The sequence below is a fragment of the Herpailurus yagouaroundi genome, unplaced genomic scaffold (assembly GCF_014898765.1).
Source record: "Herpailurus yagouaroundi ecotype Mexico unplaced genomic scaffold, PumYag 139, whole genome shotgun sequence".
Taxonomy (NCBI): Eukaryota; Metazoa; Chordata; class Mammalia; order Carnivora; family Felidae; genus Herpailurus; species Herpailurus yagouaroundi.
Genome location: NW_024412394.1, coordinates 2334924 through 2362056, shown reverse-complemented (window position 1 = coordinate 2362056; position 27133 = coordinate 2334924). Strand labels below are relative to the sequence as shown.

The following is a 27133-nucleotide window of genomic DNA, read 5'->3' as shown; positions in this document are numbered from 1 at the left end:
TGATAGTATTTACCTTAGGGTAGTGGTGAGAATTAAGAGGTGATGTATATAGAATGCCTGGCTCAAAATAGGTGCTTAATAAAGAATATCACTTAGTGATAGCAATAATAAGCTGCCAGAGCGAAGAGATGCTATCTCTTTACAGCACCAGAAGCCAGGTAACAATAGAAAGCTGGTGGGGTGCCTGGTTGGCTCAGTTGGTAGAACATGGGACTCTTGATCTCGGTGTTCTAAGTTTGAGACCCACACTGGGTGTCAAGATTACATTAAAAATAAAATCTTACAAAAATAAAGAAAACTGGTACTGAGACTTACCTTCTCCTCCCTGAACTGAGTGTTATTTAGTTTTTTGGTATCCTCTGTCCTTACCTCTTTAGCCCTGGGAAGAGGACTGGCCTTTAACAGCTGAGCTAGTCTTCATTTTTCTACCGCCTAGTGTGTGGGAAAGGAGAGGGAAGTGAGAAAAAGAAACCAAGCAGATCAGCAAGCAAGGCTATCAATTTCAGAGATGCCCCTGTTCCAAGCATTCCTCTTCCTGCTCCTCACTTCCTCCTGTTCCCCTGAGACTGTCACTCTCCTGGCTGAGATGAACCCTCATGGGACTTGACAGTTCAGATCACTCTGGCCAGTAACAGAGAAAACCAGGAGGCAAGTGTCACACTTAACCGTCACCATAAGCTTGAGCCTCCTGGGGCCGCTCCCCTCCAGCGGGTGTCTGCACTTTGTGCTAGTTAATCGCTGGCTCTGGGCTCCTGGTTTCTGCAGCGTCGGTGGAGGTTCGAGAGATGCTGGCCACCAGATGATACCATTTCCCACACGGGCCCCGGGGGTGAGAGTGTCTGCCCCGCTACTGATGTCTGGATGACCTCCGCTTTCCCCCTTTTGATCTTTCAGTCCTTCCAATGCTTTTGTAACAACTTCCCGTAGTAAATTCCCCGTTTTGAAATTCTTAGGGGTGTCTGCTTTCCTGGCCAGATAAGCACCGAGCTGGCCTCACGGCGGCCCAGCCCACTGGCTGCTGAGGGCTGGGCGCTCCTGGGGCCTCTGCAAGCAGAGGAGAAAACTGGGGTGTCGGCTGAGGAAAGTCCTGGTCGCTTGTGTGGGTGGTCAAAACTGGACAGCAGGGGCGCCTGGGTGGCGCAGTCGGTTAAGCGGCCGACTTCAGCCAGGTCACGATCTCGCGGTCCGGGAGTTCGAGCCCCGCGTCGGGCTCTGGGCTGATGGCTCGGAGCCTGGAACCTGTTTCCGATTCTGTGTCTCCCTCTCTCTCTGCCCCTCCCCCGTTCATGCTCTGTCTCTCTCTGTCCCAAAAATAAAATAAATAAACGTTGAAAAAAATTAAAAAAAAAAAAAAAACTGGACAGCAAACGACAGGTTTTTGGCTTTGCATTTCCACACACCACTCAAGGCCCTTCTGAGACCCTCCCAGGCCCTCCTCACACCACCGTGACACCAAGGGGGTGTGTATGTCCTTTCTGCCGCCTCCCGCACACCCCCCGCCCCCCACGCCGGTACCCCTGATGTTCCTTGCAGGACGGGGATGGCATCTTCTCGCTTCTCCACCCCCGCTCACTGACGGATGGTGGGCAGGGCGGGGGATGGGGAAAGATGGGCAGCTCTCACAAGCCAGAATCAACTCTCCTGGCCTGTACCCCAAAGTCTCACTTGCCCAGCCAAGTTTCCCACTTCGTGCACTGGACATGGAGGAGGGGGAGGGGTCTGGTCAGCTGCCTGGGAAAAACACGTAAATAACTGAGTCAGCCTAAATCAACTCTTAAATATTTAATTCCCATTTATTTAAAGTTCTGTCAGTCTGTGTACACTATTTATATTAAAAACACAGGAAGCTGGGGCTCCTAGCAAAAATATACATTTCGATTTTGGAGATTGTTCAGACACTGAGAAGAGCTATATCCTCAGCACCAGACCTGGGTGGGGGGTGGGGGCCAGGGGTCAGGCACAGCGTCTCTCCCTTTACAGCGCTGGCTCAAAGGGAGCACCCCAACCCCAATCCTTGGTCAGCCGAGGGTGGGGGTGGGAGAGGGAAGTATCTTGTCAGTAGAGAATGAGCTCAGGGCATGGAAGGCAGGGGCAGATGGACGGGACCCAGGAAGCCTGGGCTCTGGCCTCAGGCCTTCCCCAACCTTTCTCATAGACCCTCACCAAGTCCCCTCGCCCTTCCAGGCCAGTCTCTTTCCTGGAGAAGCAGCCTGGGTGGGCTCTCGGCCTTCCTGCTCAGACACAGCATCCAAGCTGGGCTTCAGCCCCTCTTCCCAGGCTTAGTGCTTCACGTGGGAGGAGCGGGACTGGGCCTGGCAAGGTCTCTGGTCACCAGAAGCTGCACAGGGTCAGTGACCAGCCGGGCCAAACACGGGAAGGGGAGGGCGGCAGAACTGTTGGGACGAATGGACGTCACACTGAGCAGTCACACATGAGCAGGTGCTGGGCTGGCTCAGCTGACCCCTGGCCACCAAGGGATCTGGCCCAGCTCTGCCCATCCGCCTGTAGGCCCCTCTAGCCCATCTGTCTCAGGGAAGGGAGGGCAGGGTAAAGGGTGTGGAACCAGGTAAAGTGAGTCAGTGCTTGTGTGTGTGGAGTGGCAGCTCCAGGGAGTGTGTGTGTGGGGGCGTGGGCTTCAGCTGGGCTCCTGGATGCATCTGAGGCCGGGTCCTGGCACTGAGTGGAGAAACAGGAGTCATGGTCAGTGGCTGCTGCAGAGTGGGAGTAGGGGGGGTGGGTGCCGATGACACCAAGGCCTGGGGTCAGAATTAAGTACACCGCCTGCTGCCTTCCCTGCCAACCTCTGCCTCCCTCGAGGCTTGCTCCTCTTCAGTGGGGGTCCCACCTGGAGGGACGCCCACCTCCTTCCAGGCTGGGGGTGTCCCCCAGCGGCCAGCGCAGGGGACCATCAGTGACACTGACCTGGAAGACTGGTGAAAAGAAGAACAGAGAGGGCATTGGTATCAGTGGGGCTGGGACGTGCTGCTGGAGAGGGGTTGGCTGGGTAGGGGAGGGCGGTGATAGTCTGGGGGAGTGACTCGGTGACTCGGGATGTTGCTGCAGTCAGCCCAGGCCCTGCGTGGCTTCCCCAGGAATCCTGGCCCAGAGAACTTAGTGTTTCTTTGGATGGCCCAAATCCTTTGCTGTGAAGACAGGAGAAGTGAGGCCCCTACCCTTGCAGGTGACTGTTGGTACAGAGGGCAGGCCCATTCCTCCTGCTCCTTGGGGAACAGGGGACCGGGCGGACAAAGGCAGAGGACCCGTTCCATGCTGCTGGTGAAGTAACACAAACTGTCTCACAAAAGGAGGGACAGACACAGGGATGGGGAGAGAGAAGGGGAGGGAGGGAGTGAGGAAGAGGCAAACCTACAGAGAGGAAGAAAGGGAGCGCAAGGAAATTAGAGAAGAAAGAGGAACTGAGACCGAGCACGAGGAAGAAGGGAGCGCAGGGAGCAGAGCAGGGGCGAGAGACCGCGTGTCTGAGCGCAGGATGGGATTCCACGGCTCCCGGTGCGGCTCCGGGTGCGGTGTGGTGCCAAGCAGCGCTGGCGCTCAGGGCTGCGTTCAGGGCTGCTCTCCGGAAAAGTCCCGTGGGTGGTGCCTATCCCTGCTCTGTCCGCCTGCCCCTGGAGGCCCCAGGCGCACACCCTCAGTACATGTCCTTGTAGATCTCCTGGAGCAGCGGGTGCAGTGAGGTCTCCGTCTCGGTCTTCTTGATGCGCTGCATCATCTGGGCGTGCTCGGTGACCAGCTGCCGCAGGTCGGCCATCTTCTGCAGCAGCTTGGGGAAGAGGTACTGGGCGTAGGGGTGGTTGGCCTGCAGGTGGAACTCGAGGGCACGCAGGATGGTGTCCTGGATGGCCTCCACCTGGGGAACGTTTATGAGGCCTGGCCGGTCTGTGGGGACACAGGGCAGAGGTGTGGGAGGGGGCAGGCATGCATGGGGACATAACGGGGTCAGAGGAGCTCCCTTACCTCTACCCTACCCTGTGTGGGTGACTCGGCCCGGGGGACAGCAGACCTATTGCTGTGATGGACCCCAAGCCCTGGCCTGTCGGTGACTGCCCCACTGAGTATTCTAGTGTCTCCACCCCGGGTCCTGGCCCATCTCCTTTGCTTTTTTGTTTTTTCTTCTGAAAAAGGCAGTACCCTATCAGGGTTAAGAGACTCGCTGCCTGGATTCAACTCCCATCGCTACCACAGACTAGCGATGAGGCTATGGGCAGGCCACTCAGCCTCTCTGACTTCAGTTTCCTCACCTGTAAAATGGGGTAACAGAAGCACCTTCTGCACAGGGTTGTTGTGAGGATCAAATGAGTTATACTCTAGGAAACAGAACAGTACCTGGCATGAAGTAAGTTCTGTGGCACTGTTAGCATGAGTACTGTATCTATTGTATTGGAATCTGAAAAACGCAGGCCAAGGATGGAAAATTTCTCTACCATCAGAAATAATCCCCATTAAGGGGCACCTGGGTGGCCCAGTCGGTTAAGCGTCCAACTCTTGATTTTGGCTCAGGTCATGATCTCATGGTTCGTGAGTTCAAGCCTCGCATCGGGCTCCACACTGACAGCACCGAGCCTGCTTGGGGTTCTCTCTCTCCCTCTCTCTCTGCCCCGACCTGCTCGTTCTCTTTCTCTCTCTCAAAGTAAATACATAAACTTCAAAAAAAAAAAAAAAAAAAGGAAATAATTCCCATTAACAGATTGGCACATTCCTTTTCAGTCTTTTTTCTGTCTCCTCTCCATCTATAAGACAGAGCCAGTCCTCCACGTACAGTTAGTGCCTCGTGTGTTCCACTGCCATCATCACATGGACACTTCCCCATGCTGCTCCAGCTTAGGCTTGGCGCCCTGCAGTGAGGGCCCAACCCCCAGAAGGGCTGGGTGTGTGGGGCAGGCCTACCTGCCCCACCCTCACTTACCTCCACAAAGAATGATGGCCGCAATGAAGAGAGCCAGGTCACTGTCATCAAGTTCCAGGGCATTGAACTTGACAGCAAACTCAAACTTGGGCTCGATGATGTCACTGAAGGGCTTTCGGAGGCTTCGCAGGAACTCACGGGTGACAAAACCAGTGCCGTTGGCCACCAGCAACCCGTCCTTGTTGACAATGGAGGCCAGCATGGCAAAGATGGCCTCATGCACACCATACTTGAGAAGTGTCACCTGGTCGTTGAGGAAGAGGTTGCTGAAGCTGGGTATGCTCTTGGCGAACTCGGTGAGCTCACGCACAGTCTCTACTGTGGTGCACTGGCAGCGGTAGAAGACATGCACGCTGATCTCCTTGTAGGGTGGCAGGCCGTTCACCAGCTGCTTCCATACCAGGCCCTTCTCTGCTTGCCACAATGTCTCGATGTCGTGGATCACAAAGGGCTGAAAACCAGGCCCCGTTAGAGGCCAGGCCTTGGGGGACCCCCGCCCATATGCTCCCCAGACCCCCTGCCTGTACCATGAAGTTAGGGGAGGGAGGAGGCCCGGTTCTCCCAGAAGTCAGGCAGGTGGCAGCAGGGCCCAGAGCCTGGGACCGCCAGGCCGAGCAGTGACACTCACCGCCGTGTGACTGGCCTTGCCGGTGAGGATGCCGCGGGCCTTCTTTTTGGTCATGTTGAAGTTTTTCAGGTAGGCGTTGTAGATGTGCTTGGAGAAGGCCTTCAGGTCGGCCACCTGCGGGTTGTGCTGATTCCCCTCGCTTGCCGTCAGCCCTGCCACCAGCTTCCTCTTCTCGGCCTCTGGCATCCGGCCAAAGCGAATGGCTGTATTGTGGGGTAGGGGTGAGGGAGAGGTCATCGAGGAGCCCAGGCAGGGGCTAGCACCTCTGACCTCCTTGTCCCACTACAGCTACGTAGGTCAAAATGGAAACATACTTTTTGACCTCAGGACCCTCAGAAGCTCTAGAGCCACAACGTTGGAAATGTTGGGGAACTCCTCCGGAATGTAAGCTCTGGGGGGACAGGGATTCTGTCTTGTTCACAGTGCCTGGCACACAAGGGCCCTAACTCATGGAGTTGACTGAGCCACTGTGGCTGGAAGGCGGTGCAGTGTGACAGGTAGGAAGACGGTCTCTGGTGTCAAAGGCCTGTACTCGAGTTCCAGCTTGGCAGCTTACTAGCCATGTGACTTAAGGCAGGCTATTTCACCTTTATTCATAAGAAAAATGGGCCAATACTTCAACCTCACTGGATTGTCAAAACAGTCGTGAGACTGACGCGCTGCCCGCTGTGCTAAGAAGGCAGCTTCAAAACAATTAAATAAGAATGTTCACACAGTAAGCACTCAAAAATGAGTCATTAGTGATGGAACAGGATACAAATCTGGCTTCTCTAAAAGAAAAGGTGAGAAGAATGGAGTTGGCCCTGGGATCTGCTAAGAAATCCCCTTAGCCCACCCAAGCAATGGAGCCCAGGCATTTACAGACTGAGGGGAGGGATCAAACCCCAGACGTGCCAGGCCCCAGCACCTAGGAAATGTTTCAGATGGAGGGCTTGGGTCCTGCCACCATCTAAAATGTAAGAGAGGGTAGCTGTGGGTGAAGACCTTTAAACAAGAAGGCTCCCCCTTGTCCCCTGGGGGTGGGTGACCCAGATAGGCAAAGAGGGGGCAGGTGGGCCGCAAAATCCTACTGTATGGGGTCTGAAGACAAGACTGAGGGAGGCCTGGCGTGCAGGGCAGGCTCTGACTCCCAGGAGTGGCCGGCCTCCAGGAAATTCCTGCCTGGCTGCTGGCAGCTGACACATATGGTCACTTGCTGGCTCCTGCCCACCTTCAATAACCAAGAAGGGCTGAGGTGATCCCAGGCTTTGGCAGTGGCTTTTCACACTCTGTCAGGCCATCTGAGACAGGCTTGAGTTCTAGGAGTGATGTTTCCAACACTACTGGAGCTGGGGTCAGTTCCCAGTTCCCTTCTGGGCCACAGAGGCTAAGCCTCAGGTACTGAGAGGTGGTGACTGCCCGGGACCCGGGACCCGGGACCCGGGACCTGAGACCCATGTGGGCGCTGAGCAGCCTGGGGAAGGCAGGTCTTAGGCCGGCTGGTACTGTGACACGTGTGCAGTGCCTGCTGCATGCCAGGCACTGCTCTGAGGGCACTCCCTTTCTGGGCTCCCGGGAGCCTGGTTCCAGGCTGTGTGGAGGGAGCCAGCATCCCCTGTGCCTTGCCCGGGTCGGCTCTCACCATTATGCGACATGCCCAGGGCCACACATTTCTGGAAGCGACAGTACTGGCACTTGTTGCGGTTCTTCTTCTGGATCTTGCAGATCCGCTCACACTTCTCATATTCCAGCTTCATGCGGATCGTCCGACGGAAGAAGCCCTGAGGGATGGTGAGGAGGTGAGGAAAAGCCATGAGAAAGGGAGAAAGTTGGGAATCCTGCTCTGCCCAGTGGGTTACGTCAGGGGCCCCAGTTACGTGTAAGGATGTAAAAATCCCTGAGCTCTGGAAGTAATGCAGGGAAATTTTTTTGGAGGGGAGAGGGAGAAGGAAAATAAGTAACTCGAAAACTTTTGAAATATATATTTATATATCTTAATTATTTATTAAAAATTTTTTTAAATGTTTATTTTTGAGAGAGGGAGAGAGACACACACACACAGAGAAGGAGAGCAGGGGAGGGGCAGAGAGTAAGGCAGAGAGAGAGAGAGAGAGAGAGAGAGAGAGAGAGAGAGAGAGAATCCCAAGCAAACTTCGGGACACCCCTTATTTATTTTACATGCTTCTTTGTTAGTTTGGTAACATAAAATTGTATCCTGGATAACTTGATTTATTCATAAATGTATCTGGTTCTGTGTATTTTCCAGGCAGTGGTTTAATAAAAATGATATGTAAGGGGCGCCTGGGTGGCTCAGTCAGTGGAGGGTCTGACTCTTAATTTCGGCTCAGGTTATGATCTCATGGTTCGTGAGTTGGAGCCCCGAGTCAGGCTCTGTGCTGACAGTGCCGAGCCTGCTTGGGATTCTCTCTCTTCCTCTCTCTCTCTGCCACTCCCCTGCTGGTGCTCACTTGCTCTCGTTCTCTCTCTCAAAATAAATAAATAAACTTAACATATATGTGACATTTTGATGGGCGTGCAGTTGGGAGGACAATCCCAAAAACACGACTGGAAAAAGAAATGTCAAAGAGCCCCTTTCAGGCCTTGACATGCTGGAAGCTTTGATGTCAGGAGATGGTTCAGCCCAAGACCCTCATTCTGTCCTGCTGGTCTTCTACAGCTGCGTCCCCAGGGGTGCCAGCAGCCAGACAGACCATGTGAGTGGCTGGGGTGGTGCCCAGCAGGGCAGGCCTGACGAGGGACCAGCAGGACCCAGAGTGGAGGCCTGGAATGGGCCCAAGGGCCTGGCTGCCTCCCAGGTGGGAATTCCACTGGAGGCACTGTCAGGGCCCGGCCTCTCTGGCAGCTCAACTCACCATGTAATCCCCCACTCGCCATGGCCCCTACCTTGCACCCCTCGCATGCGTGAACACCGTAGTGGAAGCCTGATGCCTTGTCCCCGCACACACGGCACTCCATGTTGAGGCTGCCACACGAGGCCCCGTCACAGCCCATCTGCAACTGGTCCAGCAGCGAGGGTGGTGAGGAGCTCTGGGAGAGGTCTGCAGACACACAACATAGGGGTGGCTTCACACGCTGCCAGGACTGGGGCCAGGGGAGGTGGACAGAGCCTGTGGGGGCAGAGCAGGCGGTGGGAAGAGCCCATGTTTCTGAATCACACAGCCCTCAGCTCAGACACTTGAGGGCTATGTGCCTCAAGGAGTCAACCTCTCTGAGGATTGCTTTCTTCATCTAGAACGTGGGGCTTCTCTAGGAGGATGGCAAAAAGTTTCCAAAGCATTTCCCCAGATCTGACATACAGCAGGCGTTTGGGAATGGCAGCTCTACTCTCCAGGGTAAGTCAGAGCATTCCTGGGCTGAGCTCACCGCTGGGGAGGAGAGAGAGGGTGTGTGCGTGTGAGTGTGTGTTGGGAGAAGCGACTAGGTTTTGGGAAGAAAGGAGCAAGAGGGAGGAAGCAGACAGAATTTTTTTAGACCATCCTTGGGAAGTAGCTCTCTTAGCTTAAGAGGCTCCACTGTGTGGGCCACGTGGGGTTGTGTGAAATGTGTTTTGTGGACACTGAATTAGTGCAGACCTCTGCAGAGCTGCCCTTCACCCCCCTCTGCTGGGAAATGTGATTCCTGCGTGGACTCCGGAGATGCTGTAAAGGATCACTCAAGAAGCTCAGATTCATTCTCACAAAACTTCTTGCTCAAGAACAAAGAATGCAGGTATCAGTCATGTTGACTGGGAAGCATACTGAACTTCCCCAAGTTTTTTTCTATTAAATGTACAAGATGTTCGAACCAGGCGTTGTGAGTGTAAGCGCGGAAAGCACTCGGCTGTGGCAATGACTTCAGGGTGTATGTGCTGCCAGATGACTTAGTAAGAATTTCCGAGAGTCCCTTCTGAATCTCTCCCTTGGGCACTCAGAAACGAACCCTTCCCGGGGAAAAGGGACGTGCCCGGAGCCCCAGTCTCCCAGCCCAGGGCCAGCTGCATGGCCCCACGTGCCATCTGGCCTGCCATGCTGGCCTGCCAATCTGCTCTATTCTCTGCTCTCTTTCCTGATGACCAAACAACCTCATCGGCGGCACAGGCCAAATCCCCAGACTGGAGAAGCAGTGGCTCAGAGCAGGATGGTGCCTTAGGGAGACTCAGACCATGGAGATGAGCCCAGATCTAACATTTCCCAGGCTGCTGTTCTTACCTCTACGTAATACAGATTTAGGCCACTCCACAACATATCTTGACTTCCCTCCCACGGAGTAACCCACCCTCCCAGACCAAGGTGCACTCCACTCTTCCCACACCTTCCTCAGCTCTCCCTCGGGTCCTAGGAGTGACAGCAGAAGAGCCTTCAGCTAGACCCCATCTTGGCCACAGGGAGGGGCACACAAGCACCAGACCAGACCCCAGCAGGGAGGACCGAGCGGCCTGCTGCGATCCTGGGCTGGTGACACAAGGGCAGGGGTGACACAAGTCCCTGGTTCCTAAAATGGCTTGTCCTGTCCCAGAGACTTAGCTCCTAACCTTCTGTCATTCCACGGGGTGGAAGCACCCACCTCAGCCCACAGATGGGGGCGAGTGGGCTCCCTTCCTCTCCTGGGCACAGGGCTGTAGGGGAGCCTCCAGCCGTGGAGGGCAAAGCCACTTTGGTTTTCTTCCTGGCCTTTTGTCACCACACGACAGACTACGTGTGTTTACTCAGTGTTGGGCGCCCTCCACCAGAACGTAAGGGCCACGGCATAGGAGCTCTGCCACCAGGGTGCTGCTGGATGGGGAGCCGGCACTCAGTGACTCTGGAATAAGCGGTCCTTAAGGTCCCTGGGCATCCTGAGCTCAGCGCGAACTGGCTGGAGGAGCTGGGCAATATCCACCACTCCTAGAGGCATTTTAATAGGGCAGGAGAACTCACAGGGTGAATTGTTGGAGAAAACGAGACCTGCGCAGATGCCAGGCAGAAGGGTTTCCGGCACTTCCTCCTCTGATCTGTGTGGTCTGTATGCGTGCTCACTTTGTATCACTTCTTGTAAGCAGTGTTGTTTTTGTGGCTGACACGTCTGCCTCCTCTGCTAGACTTGGGACATCTCTAATCACGTTGTCTTTGGGTCTCAAAGCCCACCTCCACCACTGAGTCTTGTCCACAGTAACCAACCTCTTGGGTGGTGCCTTGTTTTCCCTTGTGGCCCTGGAGGCTGGGCAGGTGTCTGGTCATTTGTACTGCAATGCCACCCTCTCTTTTCATTCAACAGACATGTGATGAGCACCAGCTGTGTGCAGGGTGGGATCGGACCCTGCCCTGGACTAGCTCAGGTAAGAATGAGGTAAGAAAACTGGGACACAACATGGCGAGTGGCATCACTGGCCGAGGGGCAGGCAGATGACACAGGACTGTGAAGGAGCCACCACTCAGACATGAGAATGTCAGGGAGATTGCTTCCCTCTGGGCTCAAAGGTGAGAGCTTTGGGGGCGCCTGGGTGGCTCAGTTGGTTAAGAAGAGTCTGACTTCAGCTCAGGTCATGATCTTACAGTTCATGAGTTCAAGCCCTGCATCGAGCTCTCTGCTGTCAGCACAGAGCCCACTTTAGATCCTCTGTTCCTCCCTCTTGCTGCCCCTCCCCTGCTCCTTCTCTCTCCCTCCCTCCCTCCCTCTCAAAATAAATAAGTAAACTTAAAAAAATAATAATTAAAAAAAATGAGAGCTTTGGAAGACCTCCAAATAGCTTCCAGATGCTCAGGAACAGCAGGCTTGAGAGTTAAGAATGTGACTCAGGAGCCATGTGGTCTGAGATCAAATTGGTGTCTTGGGCTCAAAACCCAGTTCTGCCTTCTGGGCCTCAGTTTCCTCCTCGGTAAAAGAGAGATGACAGGCATATCTATCTGAGAGTCATGGTGAAAAGTAATGGAACTACCACAGACAAAAGGCCTAGAACTTGGAAGAGGCACGGAACTATCAGTGTTAAGTTAGGAGGATGCCCGTCAGCAAGCTGCAATTCTGCCCTCTCCAAGCTGTGTACCCCACACAGGCAGGGACCTTCCTCTTTCTGGCTGATTGTACCCCTTCACCCACAGCTTCACAGAAATCCAAGGTTGTGGGGGAGGGGAGCGTCTCTGCCTATGAGACCCGGAGAGGCCCCAGGCCAAGACCAAGCGTCTCACTTCCCCTGGCCTGCCACCTGCCCTTGGCCCAGGGGCATCAGGATCACCTGGGAGACGCCAAGCTGCTCAAACCCTACTAGCCACCAAAACCACCTGAGCTCTGGGTCCTGAGGAGAGACCCTGGGTGTGCATCCCAAGGGAAGTGCTGCAAATGGGGACTGTGGAGAAACAGGCCCAGGGCGGTGTCCGGGCACTGGGAGATGGATGTCCTGCCCCCAGGTGGTGAACAGGCACAGGCTGCAGAACTTGAAAGCAGTCAGAGAGGCTTGGTGGTAGCAGGCTAGTGAGACACAGGCACCCGCTGCCCATTTGAGGGGAATAAGAGAACAAAAAAACTGACCCAAGAGGCAGAAAGAGGCAGGGGAGATGAGGGGCTAGGGTGGGCAAAAGCGTATGCATTCTCCAGGGGGAGGTTTTGTGGCAGCGTGCATGTGTACCAGGGCTACTGAAGTGGTGGTGATTCGGGAGTGGGTTTTCTAAAGATAAAAGATAAAGAATTTGGTTTCTTCGTGGTTGACCACCTGGCTTAAGGGTTTATCCTTGAATCACCACCCTACCTAAAAGTAACGATGGCAGAATGCTCCGCGTTCTAGGGACCAGGTTCTGAAGGCCCCACAGCCTCACCATGAGCCATAGGGTTCCGAGAGGCCCTCCCATACCAGGAGTCCCAGCCTTGGTGTCCCTCAGGAATGCTGGGTGGAGCCATTAGGGCATGCCATTCCGAGGGCCGCCTGCCTGCACAGCGGGCCACTCTCCCAAGCCAGCGCAGCACAGCCCTCCTCCGGCTCTTCCTCTGTTCTCAGGAAACGTACTTGCTCACCTGATGGCCATCATCTGGGCCCTGAGCCCCCGCCTCTGAACTTCTACTCCAGCCGCACCCTGCCTGACCTCCCAAACATCTTCTGAGGGTCTACCTCCACCTCTACCGCAGGAGGGGAGGGGGAAAGAACCAGCATTTATCAGCCCCCCACTAAGAGCTTGTTAGTATCATTTCATATCACCTTGGAAGACAGGACTGACCCCATTTAAGATGAGGTTAAGGGATCTGCCCAAGGTCACCTAATACACGGTGGGACCAGGACTTGAACCTAAACCTGACTGCCCTGTAAAGACTGTGTATTTATATGAATAACAGCTCTTTTTTTGGGCACGCCTACTGTGTACCAGGTGCTCTGCTGGATACGTTGTACCATTAATCCCATGTGAACCTTAAATAACCCTTCAAGCAGGTCTACTTATCCTTTTATAGGTGAGGAAAGTGAGGTTCAGAAGGTTAAGTAACATGCTGACAGTGGCATTAACCAGATCGTTAATTTTGACATGTCCTCTTGGCCAGGCCATGATACCCATGGTACCCAGTTTTTGATCAAACACCAGTCTAGATGTTGCTGTGAAAGTATTTTTTAGATGTGATTCAAGTTTTAATTTAATTTTTTTAAGTTTATAGAACGAGTGGGGGAGGGGCAGAGAGAGACACAGAGAGACACAGAGAGAGAGAGAGAGAGAGAGAGAGAGAGAGAGAGAGACTCCCAAGCAGGCTCCGAGCTGCCAACGCAGAACCCAAAGTGGGGCTCAAACTCATGAAACTGAGATGATGACCTGAGCCGAAACCGAGTCAAATGACTGAGCCACCCAGGCGCCCTTAGATGTGATTAACATTTAAATCATGACTTTCCATAATGTAAGTAGGCTTCAGCCAATTAGTTGAAGGCCTTATGAAAAAAGACTGAGGCCTCCCTAAGAAAGAAGAAATTCTGCCTCGGGACTGCCTTCAAACCCGAGCTACGGCATTAACTTCCCTGGGTCTCTTGTCTGGTGGCCTGTCCTGCAGATTTTCAACTTGCCAGCCCTCACAATGGTGTGAGCCAGTTCCTTAAACACACACACACTCCCTCTCTATGTATGCACACATCCTATTGGTTCTGTTTCTCTAGAGAACCCCGACTAATACAGCAGCAGAGTAAGAACTGGAACCTAAAACCATCCAATCCCTTGGGCTGAGCTCTTATTGTACTCTATGACTTCCCATAAGCATGTATATGTTCATTACTATTAAATCAGTAATTCATGATTATGATAAATGATGAGACATGTCACTGCTGAGGATGACACCGTGCCATTATTCAAATGTTTGGACTCAGAGTAAACACTAAACCCAACTCCCAGAGAGTGAACGAACTATCAGTTGTACCATCTTGGATTACAAGTTCAGCAAACAGACACTACTGACCTTATTCACATCATTTATGTATGGGTGAAGGTTCCCGTGCATATCTAGTTTCCATCACTGCAGGTATACTGTTGTCATACCCGTGAGAGTGGCCAGGAGGGGCCAACACTGTTACCTTTGCTGGCAGAGCCCCATAGGTAAATAGCTTCTGAAGTGTCAGGGCCAATTCTGTGGGACTCTGGAACTGGGGTACTAAGCAGCCTCCTTACTTCTGTTGTCCTGTTCACTTGCACAGTGGGCTTCTCAGGGCTGCCTTGTCCTCAACTGCACAGCCAGCCCCTGCCTGGACACCCACCACATACTTGCTGAGAGAGGAGGTGCCCAGGCCAGGAGGAAGGACGCCTGATCTTTCTCAGCTCCATCCCCACATGAAGACCCCTGACTTCTTTCTAGGGTGTGGCTGGGATGCCCATCACTAAAGCAGGAGGGGACAGCAACCCTTGCCATGACCCAGCGGGGGGACACTGGGCATAGGAGTTTCTTCATCGCAGGCCCGTCCTGCCTGCCTTCTCAGGTGTTGAGCTCGGTATAGACGCAGAATCAGTGCAGAACCTCTGAAGGGTCAGAAGAGAAGCAAACTGTGTGATCTTCCTTCTGTTTCAGGGCTTGAGGCTGTGTCCCATCCTCTTGAATTCCTGAGGGGACTCCAGAGGCCAAAGTCATAGACTCATGGCAGAGAACCTTACCCAGCCAACCCTTGAGGTGGGCACACTTTAAAGGTAGAGACTGAGGAGCGCGTGGGTGGCTCGGTCGGTTAATCGCCCAGGTCTTGATTTCAGCTCAGGTCATGATCTCACAGTTCATGAGTTCAAGCCCCACATTGGGCTCTGCACTGACAGTGTGGAGCCTGCTTGGAATTCTATCTCCCTCTCTCTCTCTCTCTCTCTGCCCCTCCCCCACTTGCTCTCTATCTCTCCCTCAAAAGAAATAAAAATAAAATGTAAAAGTAAAGACTGAGATTGGAGAAGTGAAGTCACCAGCAAAAGCCACAGCTCATAATCACACAGACTTGAGATCCCTGCTCTGGCTCCCCAAGGTGAGGCTCTTTCTTCTAGGGCCTTTCACCTGCTGGCCTTTTTTGGGAAACAAAACTACTTTAACTTTTTGTTTTTAATGTTTTTTTATTTTGACAGAGAGAGAATGCATGAGCAGGAAGGGGTAAAGAGAGAGAGAGAGAGACAGACAGACAGAGAATCTCAAGCAGGTTCTGCACTGTCAGCTCAGAACCCAAACTGGGACTTGATCCCACAACCCTGGGACCATGACCTGAGCCAAAATCAAGAGTCAGACGTTCAACCGACTGAACCATCCAGGTGCCCCCAAATTACTTTAACCTGTTAAAGAAAAGCAATGCATTTGCTTCTTAAATTAGGAGAGTACTGTAGATTTGAGAATAATACATAATGGCATGTACCAAAGATCCTACTCCTTTGAGTTAATGGCATAGTCCTTTGTGTGTACACTCTTCTAGTGCCTTCCATGATACTTAAAGATTTTTTTTTTTTTAAGTTTATTTAAACTTGTAGGGGTCAAACCCACGAGCCGTGAGATCATGATCTGAGTTGAAATCAAGAATTAGACGCTTGACCGACTGAGCCACCCAGGTGCCCCGATACTTAAAAGATTTTTAAGCAATGGGATCCCCAATTTGTCAGGAGCTGTTTTTCCCGTCAGTGTATTCAGACCTACCCTATCCTTGTTAATGACTACACCGCATTCCACAGTATGGCTCTACCACAGTTTATATAACCAATTCCCTACGATGGGAGCTTGCCAATTTTTTGCTTTATGAGCAGTGCTGCAGTAAATAAGTGTGGAAATCTCTGTGTGTTCTGCGCGGGTATTTACATGGGATACATTCCTAGGAGGGGAACTGCAGGGCCAAAGGAATGTAAAAAGTGTTGGCCTGCGTAGCCAAACTGCCCTCCACCCTCTAGGCTGGAGGGCCATGTCTTCCCCCTCTGGCCAAAACGGTTCTCTTTGCTAATCTGACAGGCTAAATGACATTTTATCTTGAAGATATCTTCTTTGATTAGTGAGCAGACTGAAAAACATTTTGTTTTCTGGCCAGCTGTATTTGTCCTACCATGAACTGCCTGTTTCTATTTTTCGGTTGTTTGCCTTATAGAATTTGTGGGAACAGTTTTTATACTATGGCTTTAACACATTATGATTATGTTAAACAACCCCCTCCTGTTTCAAATCCTGAGCAAGGAAGTCTTCCTATCTCTCCTTCATCGATTTATTGATAAATGGAATATATTAAATACCACATCATACATAGCACCGCAAGGGCGGTTGGGCAAATTTTCCCCCAGACATCTCCCTGCGTGCCCTAATCCCATGGATAAAGCTTCCCGAGATGCCATCATCTTGCCCACTCGCCCTGCCTGGGCATGCAGGCACTGTACTCTGATCTGTACGTGAACAGCAGTATCATGTGAGGATATGGTCCCACAAGGCTGTGTAGGAAACTCCAGGACAGGTCATTACTTCTCCTGGCCCCAGATGTGGGGATAGGGTGGGCCAGGCTGGGTGGTGAGGCCACAAATCCCATGGCCTTTTCGTCCCTTTTCACTCTTCCTCAGTGACGTAGTTTGCTCATTCTTAGCCTCTGGTGTGTTCCTTCTGCTTCCTAACCTTCCTTGCCCATCTCAATTTCAGAACAGTACATGCTACTAGCACTAAGTGACCGATCACCTCTGGTTAGCTAGTCCTTTTCTGAGAAAGGCTCGGTCTCTAACTTCATCCCAGTCACCAGCCAACACACAGGGAATAGGTTACCATGGGGTTTGGGGGATACTTTCTCCTAAGGCCTGAAATCACACCAAGCCCACTTTGGTCACTCCTGGGTATGTGGGTGGGGCTCAGAGGGATGGGATAATGGCCTTTCCTTTACCCCCGCCACGTGCCCGGAAGAGGAAGAAGCGCTGCAAAATCCACGGACTCGTTTTGCAGGTTCAAAATAGTGTGGCTCAAGGATTTGGGCCTTTCTTAGCTACAGGCTAGGCAGGAACCTGTTCTACCTCAACAGCCCCTGCCCCAACTCTGACACCATCTACCTCTTCTCCACGCAGGGATGGGCTCCAGAGTCCATCCTTGTGGGGTGGGCCTACTCCTCCACCCTGAATCACCACCACCCGTGGTCAGGATCTCCTTCAGCGGAAACCAGTAGCAAAATCAGGATGTCCCCTCCTGGAAGTACATCCTCTCATGACACCGAGTTCCCTCTGAGGGAAGGGAGCAAGAATCAACTGAATGTGTTGGCACTTATGTGGAGGGAGAAGGAGAAAAGTGGTGGGGAGGGCGCTAGGAGCAGGGAAGAGGCAACAGCAGCAGCAGGGAAAACCAGGGGCCAAGAAGTGGATTCTGAGTGCCCCTGAAGGTGGACGTAACATCATGATGGTGACAGGGACAGAAAGGTACAGGGTCCCAGAGAAGAATGTCTACCCTGCTACTAACAGTGGATAAACAAAAGGGGAACCAACAAGTGAGATAAGAGAAGCTAAAAACTGTCTGGCTGCACAAAAGTAATCTTAATTACAGTCATTCATACTAACCGCTTAGCATTGATGCCTAATTATAGTGCAGCTCGATGACTTGTATAATTGGCACCAGATCAATGGAGTTGGGTGTTCTGACTGATCATTACAGTCACAGGTACAGTCGACCTTTCCAGTGTGTTGTTAATGTAGATTGGCTCCGGATCCCTTGGGCAGTAGCAGTGGGAATAATACTGACGACACGCATGACAAATGCCAGCTCATTTAATTCCCACAAAACGCCCTGTCCACATCCCCCACAAGCCCCGTCTGTTTTACAGAAAGAAGAAGTGCAACTGCCTGAGGTCTTGCAGCCGATGAGCAACAGAACAGGGGTGTGAACGGAGGCTGTCTGGCTCCAGTCCTGAACCACTCTGCTACTCTGCACCCCGTGACGTTGTTTGCAGAGGGCATTTCCTGATCTGCCTGCAGTGCTGCCTCCGCCCCGTGTCCCCTGCTGCGCCCTCCTCACCTGTATAGCTGCTGGAAGGAAGCGAGCGCTCTGGTCCTCCGTTGAGTTCTGGGCCTCCTTCTGCCTCTGCCACTTCCTTTTTCTCCTCCTCTTGCCGGACCTCAGGGGCTTCCCCTGGTGGCTGCTCCATGGCTGATTTCCCCTCGGCGCCACGCCTGCAGGCCCGGTCATAGCTCTGGCATCATCTGGGTCTGGACGCAGATGGACCTCTACAGGGAAGTTCCCATCAGCCTGGGCCAAGGGGCAGACAGGAAGAGGATGAGAAGGTGATGGAGCAGGGCATGCGTGAGGGCTAACACCTGAGGAGCCAGTATGGAGGGGGCTCCCCTGCTCCTGCTCCTGCATGGCAGGAACGCCTCCTCCCTGCAGTGCTATCCTATGGTCTCCACTCCTTGCACCACGAGTCACTTCTCCTTCTGCCCTGTATCCATTTGGTTCCTGAGACAGGTTTGTGGGGTTCAGAGCAGTCTCCATGAACCAGACAGGGCGACAAGCCACCACATCACTTTTCCCAGCCTCCTCGGCCCCATTCTGCTCTTTGAGCCAGATCAGAACGACTTCAGGGGATTTTTTTCAAGCTCCTGATAAGCACTGCACCTCCTAACCACCATCCTGTCCCTACTCCCCCACCCCCCCCCCCCCGCCCCCCAGCACTCAGGCTCTCCTAAGCCACAATTCTTGAAGGGAGTGGATCCTAACCTTCCTGTGTTTGGGTGTGGGGGGAAAAGGACATGAGCCGCTGCTGGGTTAGGCTCACAACTGGCAGCAGATCTGCAACTAGACCCTCAACAGCATAGCCATCAGGCAAGGGGAGATGCATTCTGTCCAGGACTTTCCAAGATGGGTTACTGGGTGGTGACCCCCGCATCCTTATCACCCAGGAGGAGGCAGTTCCAATCTCCAAATAAAATATTGCCCACAAATGCCACAGTCAGCGGTGGTAAGATCCTGAGGTGTTGCTGGTGAGGGTCATCCTGGCAGGGGACAGTAGGCAGAGGCCTTGAGAGTGGGGTAGATTTTGACCAGAGATGGCATGAAACTTGTCTTGGAGGTAAAGCACGAGAAAAGACTCGGAGGCAGCTCAGTGGGGGAACCGTAAGGAGTCCTGGTGGCCAGGCAGTGGGTGCTGCAGGAGAGAGGATGTGGAGGGAGGGCTGGGAAGGTGGGCTATATCTAGGCACGTGCAGGCTGTGGGAGGAGAGAGAGAGGAAAGGTCTGCTTTACAGAAATTCAAGCATCTGTGGGACTTCTCCTACATGTGCCATGGGCAGCTCAAACTCAACCTATCCAAACAGAACCCACCATCTTCCCCCAAACCCACCCTTCCTCTGGTAATCCCCACTTTAGTGACCCGCGTGCCCATCCACCCACTTCTCAAAGCCAGAAGGCAAGGGTGAGCTGAGACTCTTCCCTCACCCACGCTGCTCTACACTTGCAGACTTGGCTGCACGCTGGAACCACTGGGGAGTTTTTAAAATGTGGATGTCTGGGCCTGTCCCCAGAGCTTCTCATCTGATGGTCTGGGGAGCAGCCTGGGCATTGGGATCTTTATTTCTAGTTTTTCTGCTGATTTTAATGTACAGCCAAGCTTGGGAATCAATGTTCCACAGCAAAGCGACTTCCAAATGACAGTAAATCTTCCCTCTCATCATTCCTTTCCATCAGGCTTTCATTTTTTGTTCAGACTGACAATAACCTCTTAGTTTGTCAACGAAAGGCAGTTTGGAAATCCAGCCCTAGAGTCTAAGAGCTGGGGGGTTGGGAATCTGAAGATACAGGGAGTGTCCTTGTTGATTTGACAGTCACAGGAAGGGATCCAGTTCACCAAAGGAGATAGCAACATGTCAAGGAAGGTCAGAGGCAAGAGAGACTGGGGGCAGCCGGACAACTCAGAGTCATGGGAAGGGCTGTTTCACAGGGGAGGGCTCAACCATCTCAAATGCTGCCGAGGTTAAGGGTGATAAACTGACACATGACCCCTGGATTCGGTGACTACCAGGTCGTTGGTGACTTTGTGAGACAAGTTTTAAGTCAAGTGGTTAGGACGGAACCCTGGGCTCTGAAGAATAAGTGGTAGTGAGGAAGGTAGGACAGTGAATGGAGACTAGCTTTTTTTGGTAAATATGTCAAGGAAATAAATGTACAAGAGGATACTGCCTTGAGAAAGTGCTGAAGCCAGGAAGTATTTTAGACTAGGGGAGACTCAGTCTGTGGATAAAGAGGTCTGCAGAGAAAGACAGTCTGAAGATTCACGGAGGTAGCTGTGGCAGAATAACTGATGCGAGGGGAATAATTCAAGGGCACAGGGTGAGCAAAACACAAAGAAGTATCATAGCAATTGGGGAGGGGGTGGTTAAAGCTCATATGGAATGGCCTCACTCTTTTAGTTAATAAAGTAGGAGAGAAAGTGGTCTGTGGAGAGTAAAAGACGGGACTTGCAGGAAGCAAAGAGGCCGGGTGGAGGCACTTTGGCAAACATGACAGGGAATTCACTGGAGAGGAATAAAAAGAATTATAGTAAAGCCACAATAATTAAAACACCGTCGCACTGGCACATGAACAGACAATCAGTGAGAGAGAATACAAAGAGTCCATAAATAGATGCAAACACATATGGAACTTTAGCATATTATAAAGATAGTACTTCAAGTCAAAGGAAAAAAATGGATTCTCTAAGAAATGGTACTGGGACAACTGAATAGTCGTCTGGAAAAACTAAGATGGATCTCTGCCTCCAACCTTACACCAAGACAAGGTCCAAAGAAGTAAACAAAAATTTTAAGTTAAAACAAAATTATATGGGGGCATGTGGGTGGCTCAGTCAGTTAAGCGTCCGATTCGACCCAGGTCATGATCTCACGGTTTCATGAGGTTGAGCCCCGCGTTGGGCTCTGTGCTGACAGCATGAGCTGCTTGGGATTCTCTCTCTTTCTCTGCCCTTCCCCCACTCACACTCTCTGTCTCTCTCAAAATAAATAAACTTTAAACAAACAAACACAAACATACATGAACTATTGGGCACGTGGCTGGTGCAATCGATGAGACATATAACTGTTGATCTCAGGGTTGTGGATTCAAGCCTCACACTGGGCAGAGCCCACTTTGAAAAAATGTTTACATATTTGAACTATAAACATACTCTTGAGGTGGGGAAGAGCTAAGCATGACACTAAAGCCATAAAAACTTTACGTGTTAAAAGATTATGGATAAAAGATTAGAAAATTTGATTACATGAAAATATAAACTTTCTACATGGTAGAAAAAAAGTCATAAGAAACAAAATATAATAAACTGGGAAAAATATTTGCAACTCTCATCAAAGGACTAATTTCTCTAAAATATTTCCTATGAATAAGTAAAAGGACACCAATCTAATAGATAAATAGGCCTGGGATATGAAAATGTATACAGAAAAGGTACCCATTTGAAAGGCTGCTGAATATCACTCACAAAAAAAAGAAACTCAAATTAAAACAATACTGAAATATACTTTTTACAATCAAATTAAAACAAAATGTTAGGGCACCTGGGTGGCTCAGTTGGTTAAGTGTCCAACTCTTGATTTGGCTCAGGTCATGATCTCATGGTTCGTGGGATTGAGCCCCCTGTTGGGCTCTGTGCTGACAGTGTGGAGCCTGCTTGGGATTCTCTCTCTCCCTCTGCTCCTCCCCAACTTGCACACATGCTCGCTCGCTCTCTCTCAAAAACAAATAAATAAACTTAAAACAAACAAAAGCTAACACGCTGCTAAACATGTGGGGAACCAATCTCACACATCCCTGGTAGAGAGGTAAGTGGGCACAACCTCTGAAGAGGGTAATTTGCCTACATTTATCTAAATTACAGGTGCACATTCCCTTTGACCCAGAAATGCCACTTCTACGTTGTATTCTACAGCTGTTTCTACTGCAGCAAAATGACACAAAGTATTGGTTATTCATGACAGTATTATTTGACTAGTAAGAGGTAGGCAACAAGCTGAATGTCTATTAACAGGGGCCTTTGCAAATAAATTATGATATGGAAGCAGGAATTCTGCACAGCCACATGTAAGAGTCATGATGTTTATGGACTGAAATGGAAGTACCTCTATGATATATTAGTAAGGGACGACAGCAACTTGCAGAATGAAGAGCTACAACCTCATGCAAGAAAGATCTACTGAAGCTATGTTTGCTCATGTGTGTGTAAGCCAGGAAGGCTACATAGAACTGGGAACACTGGTTGCCTCTGGACCACTAAAGGGAGAGGGGTATTTCACAGTACCTTTCGTACCTTTTAAACTCTGAACTACAGGCGTGTTGCCTGTTCCAAAAACAATTTAAACTGGAATAAAATAAAAAAGGTAAAACATACAAATGACAACGTGGAAGATGAGAGGGAGGCAGCTGGAAGTGCTGATGAGCTTTAACAGTTCGGGCAAATATAAATGGAAAAATTTCTAAGATGACCACTAAGACATACAATACATACATACATACATACATACATACATACATACATACATACATACAATAGCATGTATGATTTCCAAATTATTATCGTAGAGTAGGAAAACTTAGAAGCCATGTAAAACTCTACCTTTCTGACTGAGAAAGTCTCACAGATGGGAGACTATGGCGACATAAAAACTAAATACGATGTAAGATGGACCCTGGAACAGAAAGACGACAGTAGTAGAAGAACTGGTAGGATCCGAATAAAATCCACTTGGTTTGTGGCACTGAACCAGCGTTCGTTTCTTAGTTTGGGTACGTGTCTGGGGTTTATGTAAGATTGTGCACATTAGGGGAAGCTGGACGAAGGACATATGGGAACTCTGCGTGATCGCTGTGGTATTTCCATAACCCTACAGTTTTTTCAAAAAACAGCTAAAAAACGTTCTGGCTTTCTGGCTTCTCTTGAAAACTGGGCAGACCTGGCCACTGGGTGCCTGCATGCCCCGGACACCACGCAGAACCCCTTTACCTACACACGTGTTCACCTCTGGTCCCGTCTCTACTACTTCCTGCTGTCACTCCCTAAAGGTGGCCCGTCCGGCAGGAACCTGAGTTTGGTTAGAATAAATCACTTCCTCAAGGATCAATCCCTGATCATCAAACTTGGCAATCACTAGACCCAGAGTAAGGCAGTTCCCATGGCCAGCCCTGTGGCTCTGACTACCAGTGGTGGCCTGGGGCGATCACTTCTAGTTGTCTACCTAATTCCACTCCCCATCTTCCTGAGTCCCAATCTCTTTGGATCAGCCACGTGCTTAGCTAAACACTCAATTTCCTGAGCTCTTCTGCAGCTATCCAGTTCATGTGACACAATTCTGACCAACGATATGTAAACAGAAATCTATTGGGAGGGCCTTCTGAAAATACTGTTTTTCTCCTGATAAAAAGTGACAAAGGTTCACCTTCTCTCCTTCCTGCCCGCAACAGGAATACTGTACCTGGAGGTGTAACTGCTCCCTTCTGAGCAGGAGAAGACAGGTAGGAGGGTGGGGCAGAAGGTATGAAGGGGCCTTGTGCAGGGACTGACCTAGCCCCATGAGGCCTGTCTCCAGACAGCTTGCGGAGGTGAAACAATGAAATGCCTGTTTTACGAGGCTCTGTTTGCCAGACTTCAGCCGCATGCAGCTGAACACAATCCTAACTAAAACAGCAAGACACAGGACACTTAGCCAAGGAGGAGAACAGGGTTGTGGAAGGGGGATGGCGACAACACCGGGAAAAGGACCCTGGTGATTACCAGGAGCAGTTTGTGATTAGTGTGGCATGTAGTAAACGCTCTAATGAGTTACTATCTGAACAGCAGGGGCCAGGCACACGGAATCTTCATTCTCCACAGGACTGAAAAGTCTGGAGGTGGAGGAGGCTGGGGCACGTGAGGCGTGAGAAACCCTCAACCAGGCCAATGGCAGAAGGGACTACAGGAAGCTTGAGGAGCCACAACGAGAGTATGGGCAGCATGGTGACAGAAGGGTCAGACAATGTGGTTTCTCAGAGCTACAAGCACAGCGGTGGCAATGACCACAGGGTAAGAGGCGTGAGGCTGATTAGAACCAACTTTTTGGATCCGTGTAGCGTGGATGTCAGTGGAAATGCACCCCGGACCATGGTGGTGAGAGCTGGGGAGACAGGGACATGAAGATTTGGGGTCCCCCTTGGCAGCTGGAAACAGAGGAGGGAAAACCACAACCTTGCCTCAGACAGATACTTGACAAAATATTTTCTCACTCATTCCCTCACACCCTCTGATCCTCTGAGTGACTCTGGGGAGACGGGACGGAGTTCATGGTCAGGACTGAGTCCTGGAAGGAGGGGTGGGTGCTGACTGAGCTCCCACTACACATCACATCTGGCGTGTGAAAAACAGGCTCTGCCAATCCTCATGAGCTCCCACAGGCGAGCCTTGTGAGCTCCCCTAGGGAGATGAGGGAAGCGACAAAAGCTCAGTCCTGTGGAGCCTGACAGGGTGTCTCCTGGAGAAGGTGCCAGGCTTCTGAGGAGCTGTGGGCAGCGGGCCACCTTGTGTACCTCTGACACCCTGAGCCTCAGCTTCTGCTCCATATATCAACTGCTGGAAGGTTATTTCCGGTGACCAGAGGAACTGTTATCAGTTGGGGGGGTGGCGGAGGGTGCAAGTGATCACCTCTTGAAACAGATGTGGTTCTGGACTCTCGCCAGAGTTCTGCATTTGGGGCCAGGATCCTCGGATTCTAGGCAGACGGTCCTCCCCAGACTGGAATGGTCTCTTCTGGCTGTGACCAGCTGAAGGGGGAGGAGAGCAGCAGTCCGGCTGTTCGAAAACCCACACACGTCCCTTGGGCTGTTTCATATTTAGATGTAACCACTGTGCTGCAGCCCATCCCTGCATTTTGCCAGAAACCATCCATTTTCACACAGCCCTGACTGTTCCATTTACAGCTGAGGTCTGCCCACCTCCCAGCGGCCAAGGCCGCCCCCACCCCTACCACTGTTCTCAGCCTGCCCAGTCAGGAGCTACTTCGATCTCCCTGGGCCCTCCCCGCCCCCCGCCACCCCGGGCCCAGGCCCACAGGCTGGGTTTCCACAGGTGGCTGCCACCCCACTACCACTACCCCTGCAATGGACCTTATTTCCCTTCCTTTCTTCAGCCCTAGCACTAAAAGTAGCATGCCCTGGCACTAGGTTTGACTTTTATGTGGCTGAGAAGCCCAGGTTTTAGCTATTGCCACCCCCCAGGGCTGTGCCAGAGTCAGAAACCCTTTGACTGTGTCGCAGCCTCCCCCTATTTGGGAGGTTGGTGCTGGAGTCAAACAGGGCAAAGGTCCCGCAGCCGGCACGAGGAGGCGCTGCTCTGCTGCCCTTGGACAAAAAATGGAGTCCCCAGCAAAAGAATTTCTCACACAACAAATGCCTGGACTACTCTGCTTCTGGCACGCACACACGTGTGTGTTGTGTGTATATGTGCACACACGAGCCTGTCGCGCAAGCAAACCAGTGCTCCCATCCCAGCACCCACTCTCTTGCCCCAAGAAGAAAGTCAGGCCTCCTGGCAGCAGAGGTGGGGGGAGGCACACACTTCATCCATTTCCCATCTGCCCATCCCACAGGCAGAGGTAGTTAGGAGCTTAACCCAAATGACCCTAGGGAGGCCTGGTCTGGGGTCTGAGCAACCACCACCTGGTGCCCCGATCCATCCCTAGCCGTCCTCAGGAGATGGAGCATCCCTGACGCCCCCCGGCAGGCCGCATGCTCCGACTGGGGTCAGGCAGAGTGCCGGAGCCCCACTCATCCCTCAAACCTGACAGGCCTCTCTCTGCATCAGAGCCCACGCTGGGTCCCAGCCTTAAACTTCCAGCCCACCGCCTCCATCACAACAGTACCGCTTCCATTCTCTGAGGGCTTACTACATACCAGGTTCTGTGGGTACGGACACATTTAACCCTCACAAGGACCCTAAGACTCAGATGCTGTTATTATTTCCATTTAACTGATGAGGAAATCGCACCCAGACAGGGAAAGTAACTGACTCAAGGTCACACAGTAATTGGAATAGCAGGATTGGAGCCCAGGCAGGTTGGTTTGGTGTTCATCAGTGCACTGTGTGCCTTGCATGTGATGCCGGGTAAGACTGGACCAGAAGCTGGTATGTCCCTGCCCTGCTGGATCTAGAAGCTGCTCTTAGCCTCAGTCTGGAGCCATCACTGCTGAATTCTTTGTCTAGCTGCCAATCCCCTACTGTTTTTCTGTCAACAGTACCCTGGGTCAAAGCCCTTCTGAATACTCCCTGCCAGAAAATGACTTCTGTGTGCTAAAGACAGCCATAGGCTCTGGTCCCTGGCTCCTTCTCCAGTCCCATCTCACCTGCCCCTGTCCCAGCATCACTCTCTGAATGTGGAGGGACGTACAGGCCTCAGCTTGGAATACTGTCCCCTCTACTAGTTAAGGCCCATTCTTCCTTCAAGGAAGGAAGCTCTCCCTGAGTGGCCCCATTCTGTTCCTTCCTAAGGCAAAACCGAGCCTGGCTCTCCGGATCTGCAATTACTGCAGCAAACTGCAATGTCAGGCAACTGGTGTGGCCTCACCATGTTATGATCAGTTTCCCAGACAATGCCCTCTATCTTGCTGAGTGAGGTAGGTCCCCAGCACCTGACACCACGCCTGGCATTTAGTGGGTGCACAACACACACTTGTTGAATGAACACACAGAGTACAAACATTAAGCTCAGGCACAGTGTTTTCACTTGTAGCTTTTGCTGCTCTATCCATTTTCATGTGTCACTGCCCCTGAGATGCAATACTCCACAGAAGTTAATTCCAGGGGCTTCTGTGTCAGGCCTGGGCTCTAACCTTGGCTCTGCCCACCCTTTCTGTGACTTGGGGGAAGAAACTAACTCTTCAGAGTTTCTTAGCCCTGAATTTGGAAAACTACCACTTAACTTGAACAGACGTCATAAGTATTAATTAACCACACAGCAAATACTTAACAGTGCTGAGTATATGGAGCACCTGAGTGGCTCTCAGCTGATCTCGGCTCAGGTCACTGTCTCACAGGTCGTGGGATCAACCCACTGACAGCACAGAGCCTGCTTGGGATTCTCTCTCTCCCTCTCTCTCCCACGCTTGCTTTCTTTCTCTCTTAAAATAAATAAATAAATAAATAAGCATTAAAAATAAAATAAAATAAAATAAAATAAAATAAAATAAAATAAAATAAAATAAAA

At 51.5% G+C, this 27133-nt stretch overlaps 1 protein-coding gene across 5 annotated transcripts in view; it reads right to left on the bottom strand.

The window, feature by feature from the left end:
- Positions 1 to 1767: 1767 nt before the first annotated feature.
- The window catches only part of PPARD (peroxisome proliferator activated receptor delta), an 81297-nt gene continuing 55931 nt past the window's right edge, over positions 1768 to 27133 (bottom strand). For 3 of the 5 annotated variants that reach the window (XM_040473287.1, XM_040473288.1, XM_040473289.1), the window contains 5 exons: positions 17937 to 18167; positions 7174 to 7312; positions 5553 to 5755; positions 4925 to 5375; positions 1768 to 3897 (listed from right to left, as the gene is read on the bottom strand). In XM_040473287.1, coding sequence (XP_040329221.1) covers positions 3650 to 3897; positions 4925 to 5375; positions 5553 to 5755; positions 7174 to 7312; positions 17937 to 18107 — 1212 coding nt within the window. In that variant the 5' untranslated portion in view covers positions 18108 to 18167 and the 3' untranslated portion in view covers positions 1768 to 3649. Of the gene's footprint in view, positions 3898 to 4924; positions 5376 to 5552; positions 5756 to 7173; positions 7313 to 8435; positions 8660 to 17936; positions 18168 to 27133 lie in introns of all 5 variants that reach the window. The other 2 variants (XM_040473285.1, XM_040473286.1) reach the window with 2 other exon arrangements.